Source organism: Lepidochelys kempii, chromosome 7 (assembly GCF_965140285.1).
Source record: "Lepidochelys kempii isolate rLepKem1 chromosome 7, rLepKem1.hap1, whole genome shotgun sequence".
Taxonomy (NCBI): Eukaryota; Metazoa; Chordata; order Testudines; family Cheloniidae; genus Lepidochelys; species Lepidochelys kempii.
Window position 1 is genome coordinate 39,121,521 of NC_136386.1, and position 15,232 is coordinate 39,136,752.

The 15,232-nt window shown below is 37.2% G+C and overlaps 1 protein-coding gene across 8 annotated transcripts in view; it reads right to left on the bottom strand.

Moving 5' to 3' along the window:
* Positions 1–15,232, bottom strand: part of ATG7 (autophagy related 7) — a 271,180-nt gene that overhangs the window by 222,792 nt on the left and 33,156 nt on the right. For all 8 annotated transcript variants that reach the window (XM_073352299.1, XM_073352298.1, XM_073352300.2 and 5 more), the window contains exon 13: positions 309–503. In XM_073352299.1, coding sequence (XP_073208400.1) covers positions 309–503 — 195 coding nt within the window. The remainder of the gene's footprint in view (positions 1–308; positions 504–15,232) is intronic.

Consider the following 15,232-nt stretch of genomic DNA (forward strand, 5'->3'; position numbering starts at 1 on the left):
ACTTTGGAAAGGCAGTTTGCAACTGTCAACAACATTTTGACATCCTGTATCATTTTCCACTCTCATCATCGTTCTTTCAGTCTTCCTTCATAACATACAAGTTGCCATTTCCCCTCATCACGCACCTTTGTCTTTGAGTCTACTGATAAAATGCCTAGTGCAAAAACTCTTACAATGGCATGATGTAATTCCGGCCGATTGGTCAGCGATTGCCCGTTCCTGTCAAGTACTTTTGACCATACATGGCAAGTCATTAAGTAAGAGTTGCAGAATGACTACAGGAATATTAACAAGGCATATCTACTGACCTTCCTCTTGCTGGCTGCAACGACAGCAGGAAGCCAGCGACTTTCCCTAGTGTCCATTAACAGGAAAATAATATCATGAGCATCAATGAGACGTTCAAGATGAGCCACATCCTTTCGAGCCTGTTCCATGGTGACTTCAGAAAAATTTACGGGGTGACCTGGCATGGGGATGCTCATGTTAAATCCTTCTGCATTCTAGGGGAAAACACATAGGAAATGGACACTTCAGAACAATGTATTAAACAGACCTGAAGGGATATTATTCACAGAACAGCCAAATTATTCATGCCCTTAGCCACTAAATTATTGTGGGAACAGTCAAGATCAAGACAAGAGTTAATTGGGTACTACTGTAGTCCTTATGAGCAGTCAGCCTTTGATAAAGTCCACATTTCTCAGATGTAAGGAAAAAACAGCTAGAATGAATAGCCAGAAATCATACTGGGGAATGAAATAGAGTACTACAGGAAACAGAAGACTGCTGAAAACTGTGTCACCAAAATAATTGATTTTAAATCATTTGCAACCATACGTAAGTAAACATAGCTTCAGTGCAGCACCTCCAGCATTCCATCACCTGAGTACAATGCACCAGGAAGATTAATTTCTGCTTGGCTTAAATTTTAGATTAATATTTTTAAGAATAAAAACTCAAAAATTAGACAAGGATTATGGTATACATTAATCTCCAATATACCTCCAATGATTTCAGTGGAGTTACACCAAGCTAAATTTGTCTTTAAGATTATACACATACATGGTAACCATGTTGAGTCAGATTTTCAGTTTTCTTTGACCCACATTTCTTTAACCTTGCCTTTTAAAATATAAATACACAGCAACGTGTATACTTCAAAACAAAACAAAAACACAAACCTAATACCCTGCCAAAACAACACATACTGCTTCTTCCCTGGAAGGAGGACAAGAGAAAAAACATGATGCAACAGATATATAGTCACAATGTTTAATGCACTACTTAAAACGGGCTCACATACTATGGTAATGAAAGCAGTATAAAAACCTATTAGTGCTGTCAATTAAATCAAAGTTAACTCACGCGATTAACCCAAAAAAATTAATCGTGATTAAAAAAGTTAATGGAAGCATGTCCTCTGGAATGGTGATTGAAGCATGAAGGGACATATGAACCTTTAGCACATCTGTCACGTAAATATCTTACAACGCTAGCTACAACAGTGCCATGCGATCGCCTGTTCTCACTTTCAGTTGACACTGTAAACAAGCAGCAGGCAGCATTATCTCCTGCAAATTGTAATGAACTTTACTTGTCTGAGTGATTGGCTGACCAAGAAGTAGGACTGAGTGGACTTGTAGGCTCTAAAGTTTTAGATTTTATTTTTGAATGTAGGTTTGTTTTTTTTTACATTAGTCTACATTTGTAAGTTCAATTTTCATGATAAAGAGATTGCACTATAGTACTTGTATGAGGTGAACTGAAAAATACAATTTGTTTTTACAGTGCAAATATTTATAATCAAAAATATAAAGAGAGCACTGTACACTTTGTATTCTGTATTGTAATTGAAAATATATTTGAAAATGTAGTAAACATTAAAAATATTTAAAATAAATGGTATTCTATCTTTTTTTTACTCGCTCAAGTAATAGTGATTAATTTTTTTTATTTGTGCGATTAATCCCAATTATTTTTTTAATTGCCTGACAGCCCTAAAACCTATATAGAAGAGAACAGTCTGCACAAATCAGCATAGTTCCATTTATTGTGTAACTAGCCCACTTAACCAACGTTTTTCAACCAGATTTTCAGAAGATCACATTCCATTTGACTAGTCTGGACAATCAAGAATTACAAGACAGAATAATCACTTTTGCAGTGGCCCTGTTTTTACAGGGACAGAGATACTAAGCAAAAATATTTGTGTATCTCACCGTTGAAGGGTTGATTGGACTGTATGCAACTCTATTTTGGACAAACCTCAATGCAACGTTTCAACCATATGTTATGGCCCTGATGTCTTTAAGGACCTGATCCTACAACCACGCACCTGAGTAGTCCCGCAGCATGTCAACAGAATGAATGAAGTTACTCATATGCCTATGTGTTTACAAAATAGGACCCTTCAATTATAAATCCATCATCAAGGCAGGGACTGTCGATATTAGTTTTTGAACAGTGCTGAACACAGTGATTAGTAAACAATGTGAACATTTTAAAGCAGTCACTATTTTGAGCATTTTTCAAAAAAAGACTGTGCTGATTATTCTTCACCAACTACACTATTTTTCTTCTTTTATTAGAACAACTCCACTGTACTATTCAGGCCAAAATTGGAAATCATTCTGTACAATATTAGCTGCAGAACCCTGCCTCTACAAATTATTCTGAAACCCCACATCACCTTTCTGTAAATTATTGATTTAAATACTTTTTTCTGGCACCAACAGAAATGCCTTAAACCTTCAGCAAATTCATTAGCAACTGCTGCACCTCATAAAAACCATTCTTAAGCCTAGTATCTCTTGGAAGATCAAATTCCGTACTACTGACTTTTGTACCAAGTTTTTGCACGGGGGATTGTCTTGCCTCATCATTTCTTAAATGTAAAGATTAAGAAGACTGCACCATTTTATTTATGCCTTACAAGTATCTTTAAAACAACCTCCAAATTTGACCTACTAGAGCAATTAATTTTATTCACATATAGCTTTTGTCTTAGATCAGCTCCCCAGTTACTTTACACAAAGTGAACAATAAGACCTCTATTAGGTTTTATCTGAGATTGAATCTTTACCCAATTGCCGTTAGACAGATGGGAAGCATCATACACTGTACTTTTGTTGTTTCAAATTCTATAAAATACAAAATTCTTCAGTCTTCAGTGATACTTGTATAATTTGAATGGCCACATATTAACTTGATATAGAAGGAAATCACTTCTGAGACTCATAGCTCCTATTGTCAGATGCTTTGCAGGCTTCCACTTCGGAGCTGCTGAGAGCAGCCTCATCCTGCAGCAGAACCGTACAACATGTCTCCTCCATGTCCATATTTGAAAAAGGTGAACTCAACTGAACATACATTAGAGAGTTCAAAAAGGACATACATGGAGGGTCATTTGAACCACGTTGCTTGTCTGGTAAGGTGTAAAACATCTGCTATCAGATAGAAAAAGACACTCCATATATATTACAGTACAACTTAGGCTATGTCTACACTACGTGCTAACGATAGGATTCCCCTGCTCCTGTACAGATATTTGCACTAGTTCTCATCAAGCTAGTGATAGTATAAATAGCAATGCAGCTATTTTTCATCAGTTTCAAGCAGGTTTGAATTTTCTATTACCTGGGCTACTGTGGCTACCCTGCTATTTATACTCGTGGCAGCCTGATGAGAACATGAGCAGCGAAATCGCATCCCTAGCTCATAGCGCAAACACAGCCTTAGAGAAGTCAACCAGGTCAGGGTCCAAGTGTGCTAGTCCCTGTATAAACATATAGTAAATGTCAGTCCCTGCCCCAAAGAGCTTACAGTTTAAAGGCAAGACATAACAGCTGATGAAGCAAACAAGCATGTGTGTATGCAGGGAGAGGCACAAAAACAACAGGAGGCTTTAGCATAGACTAGTGCAGAATTCAAGAATATATAACAAAATACCCATAAAAAAATGGAGTACTTGTGGCACCTTGGAGACTAACCAATTTATTTGAGCATAAGCTTTCGTGAGCTACAGCTCACTTCATCGGATGCATCTTTTTCTTTTTGTACTCCTTTTCTTTTTGCGAATACAGACTAACACGGCTGTTACTCTGAAACCGGTCATAAAAAAAATGAACACACATTGTTAAGGGGAATTCTATGTAAAGGCACTTGCTGCAGAACAGCAGTTTCAGGGAGGTTTGATCCAGATATTACTTAAGTCTTCATTACAAAATGATACATGACTGAGGAAGACTAATTTTTCCTCCCTATAGAACTGGGTGTACAACTTTTGGAGAAGAATAAGTGAAGAGACTAGTTTGAATGAAGTTTCCATTCCAGGAGACACTTGCAATTCTGATCAACACTGAATCCTCTGACTCAGCTCCATTAGTTTAAAATAATTTGGCCATGTGCGAAAGCAGGATCCAGGGAAATTTCTAATTTTTCCCTGATCAGAACCTAAAGTTTTTTTCATTGACATAGCCCCCCCAAAAAATCAAATCACTTGCTTCCTGGTATAATGGAATTTCAAGCACACTGGCTATTCATCTTTTAAGTCTTTGAAAAGAATGGCTATTTAAATTGCATCAAACAGTCCTTCTTAAACCTATTAATATCACTGTCATTTTTATATTTTTGCCCATAATACAGATAACGTATCAAATGTATCACAGGCCTCAAATGTATGCGCACTCGTAAGGATAATGCAAATCAGAATCTTTATGGATGGATGATTTCCATAATTATTGGATAGATTTTAATATTCTAATCTGAAAAATAAAATGGGAAATAACTAAGAACATTTTGCACTTGTCTTTTTTTAAAATAAAACTAGTTGTGAATTAACTAGCACAAAATGTCTCCTACTCATCTAAGAAATCCTGCAAAATTAAAGGCTTCTATGAGATACTCATTTACACATGAATGCTTTGTTTCAGCAGGATGCTGGTGGTATTTGGGAAGTGAATTTTTAGCTGAATTTTGTCTATTATTTTTCCTGTCCAAATGAAATATTACACAGTCCACAAGATTAACGGCAGGCATGACAAAATACAAAGTTAATGTAGGTTATAATTTCTATGATAACACATTATAAATACGTGTGTGTATAAATACCCATACACCACACATTTTGTGTAAAGTTTAGTGTGTAAGTACACACATGTACACGAACTACTGAAATTTGGGGACTGTGTAAAAGATTATTAAAACACATGTTCTTTTTTAAAACTGTGCTTTTAAGTGATGGTGGTAATGTAGCTGAGTTCACTTACCAGTAGATGGTGCACCTCAATGTTCACTTCTATTGCAATAACTAAGTGTTCAGTTTGGTGCAGAGCATATATTTAAATATTGGCTTGACAGATTTCAAATTTTTTTATATAATTTCTATGGAAAATATCTGTTTGTTTTTAAGCATTGTTTTTGATTATCTATTTACATTTTAACAGTAGATGGAAATTATGGGAACTGGGTCAGAATTATTTAACAGCATATGTTGAGATTCAAGAAGTTCAAGGTTTATAACCGTTAAAACAAAAATAGTCACCATCACAGGTCAAAATATACAAAGTAAGTGTTCTTAAATCAAACTAGTAAGTTCTCAAGAAGCATTTTTCTTACTTTGCCTGTCAAGGTTCCTTCTCCACTGTGAACTCTAGGGTACAGATGTGGGGACCTGCATGAAAGACTCCCTAAGCTTATTACCACCAGCTTAGGTTAAAAACTTCCCCAAGGCACAAACTTTGCCTTGTCCTTGAACCATATGCTGCCACCACCAAGCATTTTAAACAAAGAACAGGGAAAGAGCCCACTTGGAGACGTCTTCCCCCAAAATATCCCCCACAAGCCTTACACCCCCTTTCGTGGGGAAGGCTTAATAATCATCCTCACCAATTGGTACAGGTGACCACAGACCCAAACCCTTGGATCTTAAGAACAAAGAAAAAGCAATCAGGTTCTTAAAAGATGAATTTTAATTAAAGGAAAGATAAAAGAATCACCTCTGTAAAATCAGAATGGTAAATACCTTACAGGGTAATCAGATTCAAAACACAGAGAATCCCTCTAGGCAAAACCTTAAGTTACAAAAAGACATAGATTTCCTTTTGTTTAATGGCTGGTAAAATAAGCTAACGCATTTTTTAGCTAGATTACTTACTAACTTAACAGGAGTTGGAAGGCTGCATTCCTGATCCGTTCCTGGCAAAAGCATCACACAGACAGACAAAACCCTTTGTTCTCCCCACACCTCTCCAGATTTGAAAGTATCTTGTCCCCTCATTGGTCATTTTGGGTCAGGTGCCAGCGAGGTTACCTTAGCTTCTTAACCCTTTACAGGTGAAAGGGTTTTGCCTCTGGCCAGGAGGGATTTTATAGCACTGTATATAGAAAGGTGATTACCCTTCCCTTTATATTTATGACATTGCCTATCTGTAAATTTCAATCATCAACGGAAATATTTTTTCATCAGTTTGTGTGTGTACGGTGAAATTGTTTGCTGACATTTACTGATTAAAATCTAATCCTTTCAAGTCTAATTATACAGAAAAACAAAAGTCCATTTGACAGCATTTAAAATTTTACAAATGCAGAGAAAAATTATTAAAAGAAGAACAAGAGTTATATAAAAATACAGAATGAGAATAAAATAAGATGACAAATAGTGGAGCAGCATATTAAAGTCTCATCCACACATACAAAATTTGGGTGTAACCCTGTATACACAGTATTTTACAGAAATGAGTGCCACCTTCATTGCCCTGTCTGACCAAGCTGCTGTCATGTGAAAAAGCAAACATGAATTGACTGAATTCAAACACAGTGCCTTCAAATTCTAGCACATTCATGAAACATTCCAGTAAATACACAGAGTAATATAAAACTGTACAGGAGACTCACCCCCAACTCTGCCCCACAAGGTGCCCTTTCTTCCTCCTCCACCATGTGAGCTTATGGGGAAAAGTGTAAAGGACAGACAGCCAAAGACTCCAACAGGAGCAGAAGCAGCTAACGCAGGGACCTCTTTCACCTTTGGATGTTCCAGTCATGACTGTAGGAAGTTCTGACTTTCTCTACCCTGTGATGATTGACTGTTCCCTATCCCCTGCCCTCACAGTCTCTTTGCCTCCGCTTGACATAACACCTGCCCTTCCTACCCTCTTGTTCCCTACCCAGCCCTCTTCACTCCCCTTCCATTTTCTTTCCATTTAGCTGATCCCCCTGCACAAAGCCCCCTTTCCCCCAAAAAACCTCAGAACTCACACAATTTTTGTCTCCATCATGTTGTTTACTCTCCTTGTGTGTGTTGTGGGCAAGGACTGTCTATTATTCCGTTTGTACAGTGCCTAACACAATGGGACCCCACTCTTGGTTGGCCCACAGGCACAACCATAATATACATAATTAATAAAAATTATATACATAGTATCTCCATACCCATGCTAGCTTTTAAAACAATATCACTTTAAAGTAAGAAAATGGTACTGCCAAAAATCTAGAAGTGACAAAGTCTGTAGCTGTGGTTCCTTCTCCTTCCCCCTCCCCAATTGAGGGGAACCTCACCAGGTAAAGGAGAATCTTAAAGAATTTTTGTTTTCTTTTGTTTTTAAGGTGGTGAATTTTTAATTCTTCTTTTCTTGAAGATCTCCTTGAACATGTGAAGTGACGCAAACCATTTGGGTATGAAAACCATGGCTTCGAGTCCTTTGATATACCTGGACGGAACCCATATCCATACATAGCCATGGAAGGGCTGCTGATAGCACTGCGGCCCCTGCAGGATCTCTCTCTCAGGAAACTCAGTGGAGTTGAAAGCAAAATGGTATAATGGACTAAGCACAAGGATAAAAGATGTCTGCATGCTAATCACAGCTTTGACAAGGAATCAACAAAGGTATCTAGGAATTAACTTGTAGAAGTGCCCCTAACTCAAGTTGAAGTCAATGGGAGATTCGGGTGCTCTGCCTCTCTGGAAATCAGGCACTGACCCTTTCTGCCATTACTTTCCCATCTGCAAAATAGGTGTGATAATAGGTAACTCACTAAAAGTTGTGATGATTCAGTAGTTAATAGCTGTAAAATGCTCAAATCCACCACAATGCACAAAAACTCTCTAGTATTAGGGTGGTGATCGTAAGCATGTGCATGTCTAGTGTATCCACAGACTTTCATCTTATTTAAATAATTATCCCTTGCAACATTTATTTTAAAATCTTAACATCTGTGCTCAGACCTCAGCACAAGTAGCTGGAATCCAGTTCTGTAGCAGAAGGCTGGGATGAACAGATAGGAAGGGTCTTTAAGATGTCACACACATACAAACCAAAATATCTCATTCTTCCTGGAGAAAAGTATCTCCAAAAATGGCATCACCAACCCTCCCCAAAACTCCAAAACTTCAGGCTGGCTCTGTGCATACAATGTGATTGGGGTGAAAACTGTTTCCCACCACAAAAAAAAAAAAAAAAAAAAAAGGCCAGCTCTGCTCACCGATTGTTTATTGAGGTGTCAAAAAGTGAGTTTTAAAAGCTGAACAATTATCCCAAACTGTACAAATGAAACAGGACATGAAACAAACATCAGAATATTGTATTGCATTACATGTTATTTGGCCTTTTGTTAATATGTGCACTATTATAAAAATGAGTAATGTATGCTGAGTTTCCAATACTTTTCTTCACAGCTGATCAAATTTTTATATCTAGTTTCAACTATCATATTCTTAAAAACAGAAAGCTAATCTTAATCAAAAATAATTTCTGGCACAGCCACCACCTCTTCTGAAGGCTAGGATGAATTTTTCAGGAACATTGTCATTTTAGTAGCATTTCTAATTCCCTGCCTCACACAATTCATATTCCCCCTCATCACCAAAATAAATGCTTACTTCTGATGTGGACCATAAATAAAATCTAAGCTACAGGATAGTGTCACAGGTGAAACCCTTTGGAAAAAAAAGAGATATAAAGCAGGATTTCTGCATTAACCTAACCGGTCTGTTAAATGAAACTCTGAACTTTTTCTCGAATATGTTTTTACTGGAGACAGAATTCTGAAAACATATGCATTTGATGTTTGATTAGTCCAGGGAAGGGTATTACATTAAAATTATATGCTATAGGCCAATAATAGCCTTCATGGCTATAGGAAAGCAGTCAATGAATGATTCAATGCATACCATACATCTGTCAAAAGGGCAAAAGTCCATCAATCCTGCTATTCCACTAATCAATCTCTCTCCTACTTTACAGTTAAACGGATCACTATAATTAGTATCGAACATATTCTTTTAAAAAAAACCTCAAGCTCTTTTTCAAAGGTTTCTGTTTTATTTGTAGTTTGTACGAAATTGTTACTCTGCTTCTCAGTGAGACAGGATGTAAAATTAATGAGTACGAGAGACATAAAGGTTGAAACAGTGGCTGAGAGTTTTAAAGCCAGATAGGAAAATTGGATAGATACTCAATCCCACTAAAATTAATGGGAGGAGCAATCTGTGAAATCCTGATGGCACTGAAATCAGTGTTTTTCCAGGGCTTCAATGGTACCAGGATTTTACCATCTTTGTCTCAATTCTCTATCTGGCTTTGAAAACCTCAACTAGTAAGTTTAAACTATAGAAACGTTGCACAACAACAGAAGGAAGAAATGCCTCTCTAAAAACTATGTAAATTACAAGTAATTCTGGCAATACTTCCCTTTTCAATGGCACCAGCATGTACATTCCAGCCTCAGCTTCCCCACAGCAGTGAAACAATGACTGGGGAAGAGACAGGGAGAGAGTAACCTAAAATTATTGTCCAGGCTTTTGAACACTCAAAGACAGTATTGGCTATTTCCTCACTGATATAAAATCCTGGATACCTAATCTATTTATTCACAAGTATTTATGTGCCTGAACAGGAATTTTGATAAAGCACCAGGACAATTTACAGTAAACCGATGAATATGTGCTTGGCATGTTGCTCAAACATTGGACTAGGAATGGCTGTTGAGTAAGTAGATTTTTATCTTGCCAATGTCCTTTTAAATCTTTTGTTAATGTGACCCCTTCCTACCCCCACCCCTCCCACTCTGTGTATATGAAGTTCCTTGACTGAAGCAGAGCGAATAATGTTCCACTACATGGCAAGGCAGGGACACTTACCAGGACCTATGAAAGGGATATTGCACCACCCGTGTGCCTCAAAATTGTACAGGTTAGGTTTGGGGCCAAGGTGGAAGCTGGCCAGGTTTGTCCATTCCCCCTATGGTGGAATAATGGGGAAGGCATAAGATTAATGAAGGCTACTGAGGGCCCTAAGAAAGCATCAGCTGACATGGAATACCTGAGGGGTATTCTTTACAGTAAGATCCCATGCACACACCTCAGTCAATTTGGCTGTGCACTAGGACCAGATTTTGGCTCTTGGAAATTAAGAACAGGCAGTACTATGTCATCTGTACTACGTGCAACACTGTACATATTCAGTAACAACTCTCTGATGCGCTTTATTTCTCAGTGTTCATACTCTTAGCACTGTACATATATTTTATAATTGGATCGAGGGCATACAGCTGTGATAGACATAGGCTTATATACAATATAAACTTAAGACAACAATTAAACTAATCTATTAATTCAACAGCAAAAAAAATACATTAACACAGAGTTGACATAACTTGAGGGTATGTCATCCCTTTGTAGAATGTTGTGTTGAGCAAAATTCAAAACTTCTGAAAACCAGGAAATTCACAATTAAGGTTGCCCATTCCCTCTTTCAGCAATGCCCAAATATGCCCTATTAAAACACATACCTTTATTCTGCCAGCCCCAACTGGTAAAATGTACAATTCTTTATCTCCTTTTACAACCCATTCACTCTTACCACCAAACAAATTTAACTGTGTTAATGTAGTTTTTGACACTAAATTTCCAATTTTTTTAACATGAGAATGTTGGTAGAAATTAGTAGTCACTTAAGGCAGTTGTACATCTCCTGTCCCACAATCTGCATACTGAGCCAGCCACAGCTGGACCCTGAATCAACAAACCTCCCCAACCCTGCCCTGACCCATTCACTGCATTCTACCCTCCAACCTGGCTCCCTCTCCACTACAATACCCAGGCCTCCCCCACCACAAGCAGGGAATGCATCTCCCTGAAGTCTTCACTATCAGGTATACAAGTATCTCTATTGCTGCTACTTCCCCCTCTTCTATAACCCAACTCACATGCAGTGCCTGAAACAAAGGACAACTAAGTTTCAGTGGAAAGGTGTTCCTGGTAATGTTCCAAAATGGTTGGAGGGTGGAATTTGTGGCAGGGCCAATGAGAGAACTCACAGCCAGGATCTCTGTTCCAGAATATTTATGTTTGAAAGAAAAATAGTCCAACCATCATCCAACAGATATACCCCATTGGTGAGAAGCAGTTGGGTGTCAGAACTTGTAAAGTTCCTTAATACTGTTTTCAACCTGGGTCCACCAAAGATTTAGTGGTGCTATGCAGTACGTTGGCTAAAACTCAACCAATTGAGATTGTTTTGACCAATGTTACATCAACAGTCTGATCTTAATGTCTGTGCAAAACAAAAACAAACACCTAGAAACTTTCTGAAAAATGGCTGCAGGGGCTTATATTTCTGCAACCTCTAGCTCAAATAACCCCATATTTGGGTCACTAATCCTATCCCGCACCCTCTTGAAGCGCACACAATTTCAAAGGAATCCAACTAATTGTGCCATTTCTTAAGAGGACTTGGGTCAACCTTTAAACAGAAGTCATGATGCAAACTTAATTATAGTGGTGCAGCAGCACTTTAATACTGTTTACAAAAGCATTTAAAAACACTGCTTTTGCCTGGAAGAAAGAAAGGGGGGGGGGGGGGAATGAGAGTATCAAAGCAGCAAACAAAACAAAAATCAAACAACTGGGAAATATTTACTCAGGAAAGTCCTTGTGTGTATAAAGAGACGTTTTGCTCACATGTTAGATCTGAACGGAAGCAAATTTGTGCTTCCTTTCACGGGCAAAGTGTTTGTTTTGGTTTTGTTGTATTTTAAAAAGTACTAATATGAGTGCTGTGGAATTATTACAAACTCATTTGGTATAATATTTGTGTATTTTCCCATTTTGCCACATACAAAAAGCGTGCTGGTAAGGTTTAGCTCATAAGGTCTTTGCAGCTGTTTAGTGCCTGACAGTGGAACCAGAGATCCTTGAGGCTTCAGGTGGTATTGCACAACAAAATAAAAAATAATAATAATAGGGTGCATGTAAACATCTATGGCAACCTAAGAGTTAAAATAAAATACAAACATAGCTTTCATTTCTTATAATTCAGTAACTCATCTCAAATCTATTGCCAAATTTATTACTATAGTTTAGTGGCAGTAGGGAATTTGATGAATAATGATGGCGTTACAAACAAGAAATAGAAGCAGAACAGAAATATGCTGGTACAGCTGAGTATGGTAGTCCTTGGAATAATTAAAACATATTTCCAGAACATTTGGAAAGAAGCTTCTTTATAAGGTCTACTTAATTGGGTAGGGTATGAGCAGCTGTAACAGAGCAATGTCTCACAGTTTATGCTTTTCAATAATATTTAAAACACCCTTATTTTTATTATTAATAATGAAGGTGGACAGGAGAAATTAATAATAATTAGAAAAGGAGTTGAATACATTCATATATTAAAAAAAGGAGTACTTGTGGCACCTTAGAGACTAACCAATTTATTTGACAGGTTTCATTTTGTGAGCTATGAAAGCTTATGCTCAAATAAATTGGTTAGTCTCTAAGGTGCCACAAGTACTCCTTTTCTTTTTGCGGATACAGACTAACACACTGCTACTCTGAAACCTTCATATATTAAAGAATCATTACATGTTTGGCTGGACATCACATAAGGTTAAATGTAAAGTTTAATTATCTCAAACATACATTTACAGCAATATTTTCCCATAGTTAATTCCTTTCAGCAAGATTCTGTAGAAAACAGGAGGCAAGACACCATAAGTCATGTGTCAGAACTGTGCCCCCCCCCCAACACTGCTTGTACACCCACATATTCAGATGTGCTCTGCAGCTTCTACTGTCACAGTCATGGCCAGATCTACAAAAGAATTTGTTATCCAATGTAATGAGCTCTTTTGAAAATCTGGACCCAGATGTGAGTGCTGATCTCTTATGGAAATCTGCATAGCCACTGTGCGTATGCACATTTCTTACCCTGCTCCTCCACTGGTCTTGGGACACATGAATACTTTTATTAAAAGTATCCCCCCTTCACCAACTGTCTGCTCAATATCTTATGTTCACGTGTTCTGTTTCAAAATACTAAATTGACACTTAAAACAAGGGACACCCCTTTGGAGCCAGCCTTTTTAGTCTCTGGCGTAAAACCAAAGAGTAGTGAAGAAAAAAATGCCAAAGTCTAACAGACATTTTCACAATTCAGCTTCTCATATTCCTTACAGAAACAGGATATTCTTAATTATCTTTGTCATAAGGCCATCTTCTCTCGCATCATGTTAATAACAGAATGGAAGTCAGGTGGGACATCAGAGCAAACAGGGTACAGGCCTTTAAACAAGGCCACAATGGATACAGTGTGCAGAATTGTTAATGGTTTCAAGCATACAGGAAGTTGAATTCATTGAAGTAATAATGAACACTGACAATCTGAAGATATTAAGGACACAGATCAAGGTGAGAAAAATATCTGGAAAGCCCACATGGTTATGGGATTCAGAAAAAAGTCATCACTTGCAGCAGCTAAACCAAGAACAAATACAGACATCTGAAGTATAAATGAAGTATTACAGACTATTTAGGAGTTGGGAAGGGAAGACACTACACTGCTTTTGTGAAGAGAAGAGACTATGTCACTTTTGAGAACAATGTTTTAAATTACATGGATCCACATGAAATGAATACCCGAGTAATCCCTATTATTGGGCCAAATTCTACTCATAATTGTTCAGTATCAATCTTAAAAAATAATATAGAAGCAAATGTGGACAATAGGGGACATTAAAAATATACAGAAGTTTGCTCTCACACCTGAAATCAGGATAATACTATTTCACACTTTAAAAAAAGCTTTACTATTTACAAGATATAATACCTGCAAAATATAAATATACACACACACATATATATATATAAAACACATTTTAATAAGATAGGTAATAAACCCTGTGAACAGTTTTGAATGCATGCTCCACAGAGAGGAATAAGACATAAAAATACATATTCAGTGTAATACACAAGATCCTCTCCTGCCTTAACTTCTCACCTCACCTAGTAGAATTGTGTTATATTACTTTACATTTCACTTTCTTTCCTCACCCCCCTCCATTATATGCATTCTGGCAACCCCCAATGCTTCCTTTTTAATGGCATTTGCTGTTTGAATGTCATGATTCTTCTGCAAATATTAGGAAAGATGCCCATATTTATTCAACATCACGCAGCCCTCCATTCTGAAGAGGCTTTCAGAAGAAGCTGTTTTTACTGACTATTGTGAACTCCAACCCTGTAATTCCAATGTCTAATGTCTAACTCTGCTATCAACAAACAAAAAGATCCAAATCCGTTGGTCCAGTGGTGTTCCATCTAGCTTAGATACACTGGCCGAAATACAAAATTTAAGCCCAAATGATGTTTCTTTGGAATGTTAACCAAACTTTACTGAAATATTTTGCCAAATCATTATTTCTAATACTTTAGAAACTAAGTTTACAGTGGTCAATTTCTTTTGGACACCTTCAGCATTTGTTGCCATGTCTCATCTATTCATATGGGCAAACACTGACCCTGCTAACACTTATGCACATAAGTAACTACACATATGAACAGCCCCACTGAACTCAATGCAGGCAATCAGGTATATAAACTTATGTAGATAAGTGTTTGCATGGATGAAGACTATGAATATATTTCCAGTAAAGCTTGTAGGGAAAATGTAACTGCTCCAATTTTAAATCAACATCTTTTATATCTTTATAACTCTATTCTCTATTGTTATATCAAATCATTTTCTGAACCTTTCCCAAATGTCTAAAAACAACAGCAGTTCATCACTTGATCTAATAGAAAACTACGTATTTCAGACTACTCAATGACAAATAGGCTACTTACTATTAAAAAAAAAAAAAAAGAGTTAGGGAGAAAACCAGCCAAGAAGAAAACAAACACTTTCAGATATAGAAGGAAACAATTCCAAATCTGAAATTACACTACTGA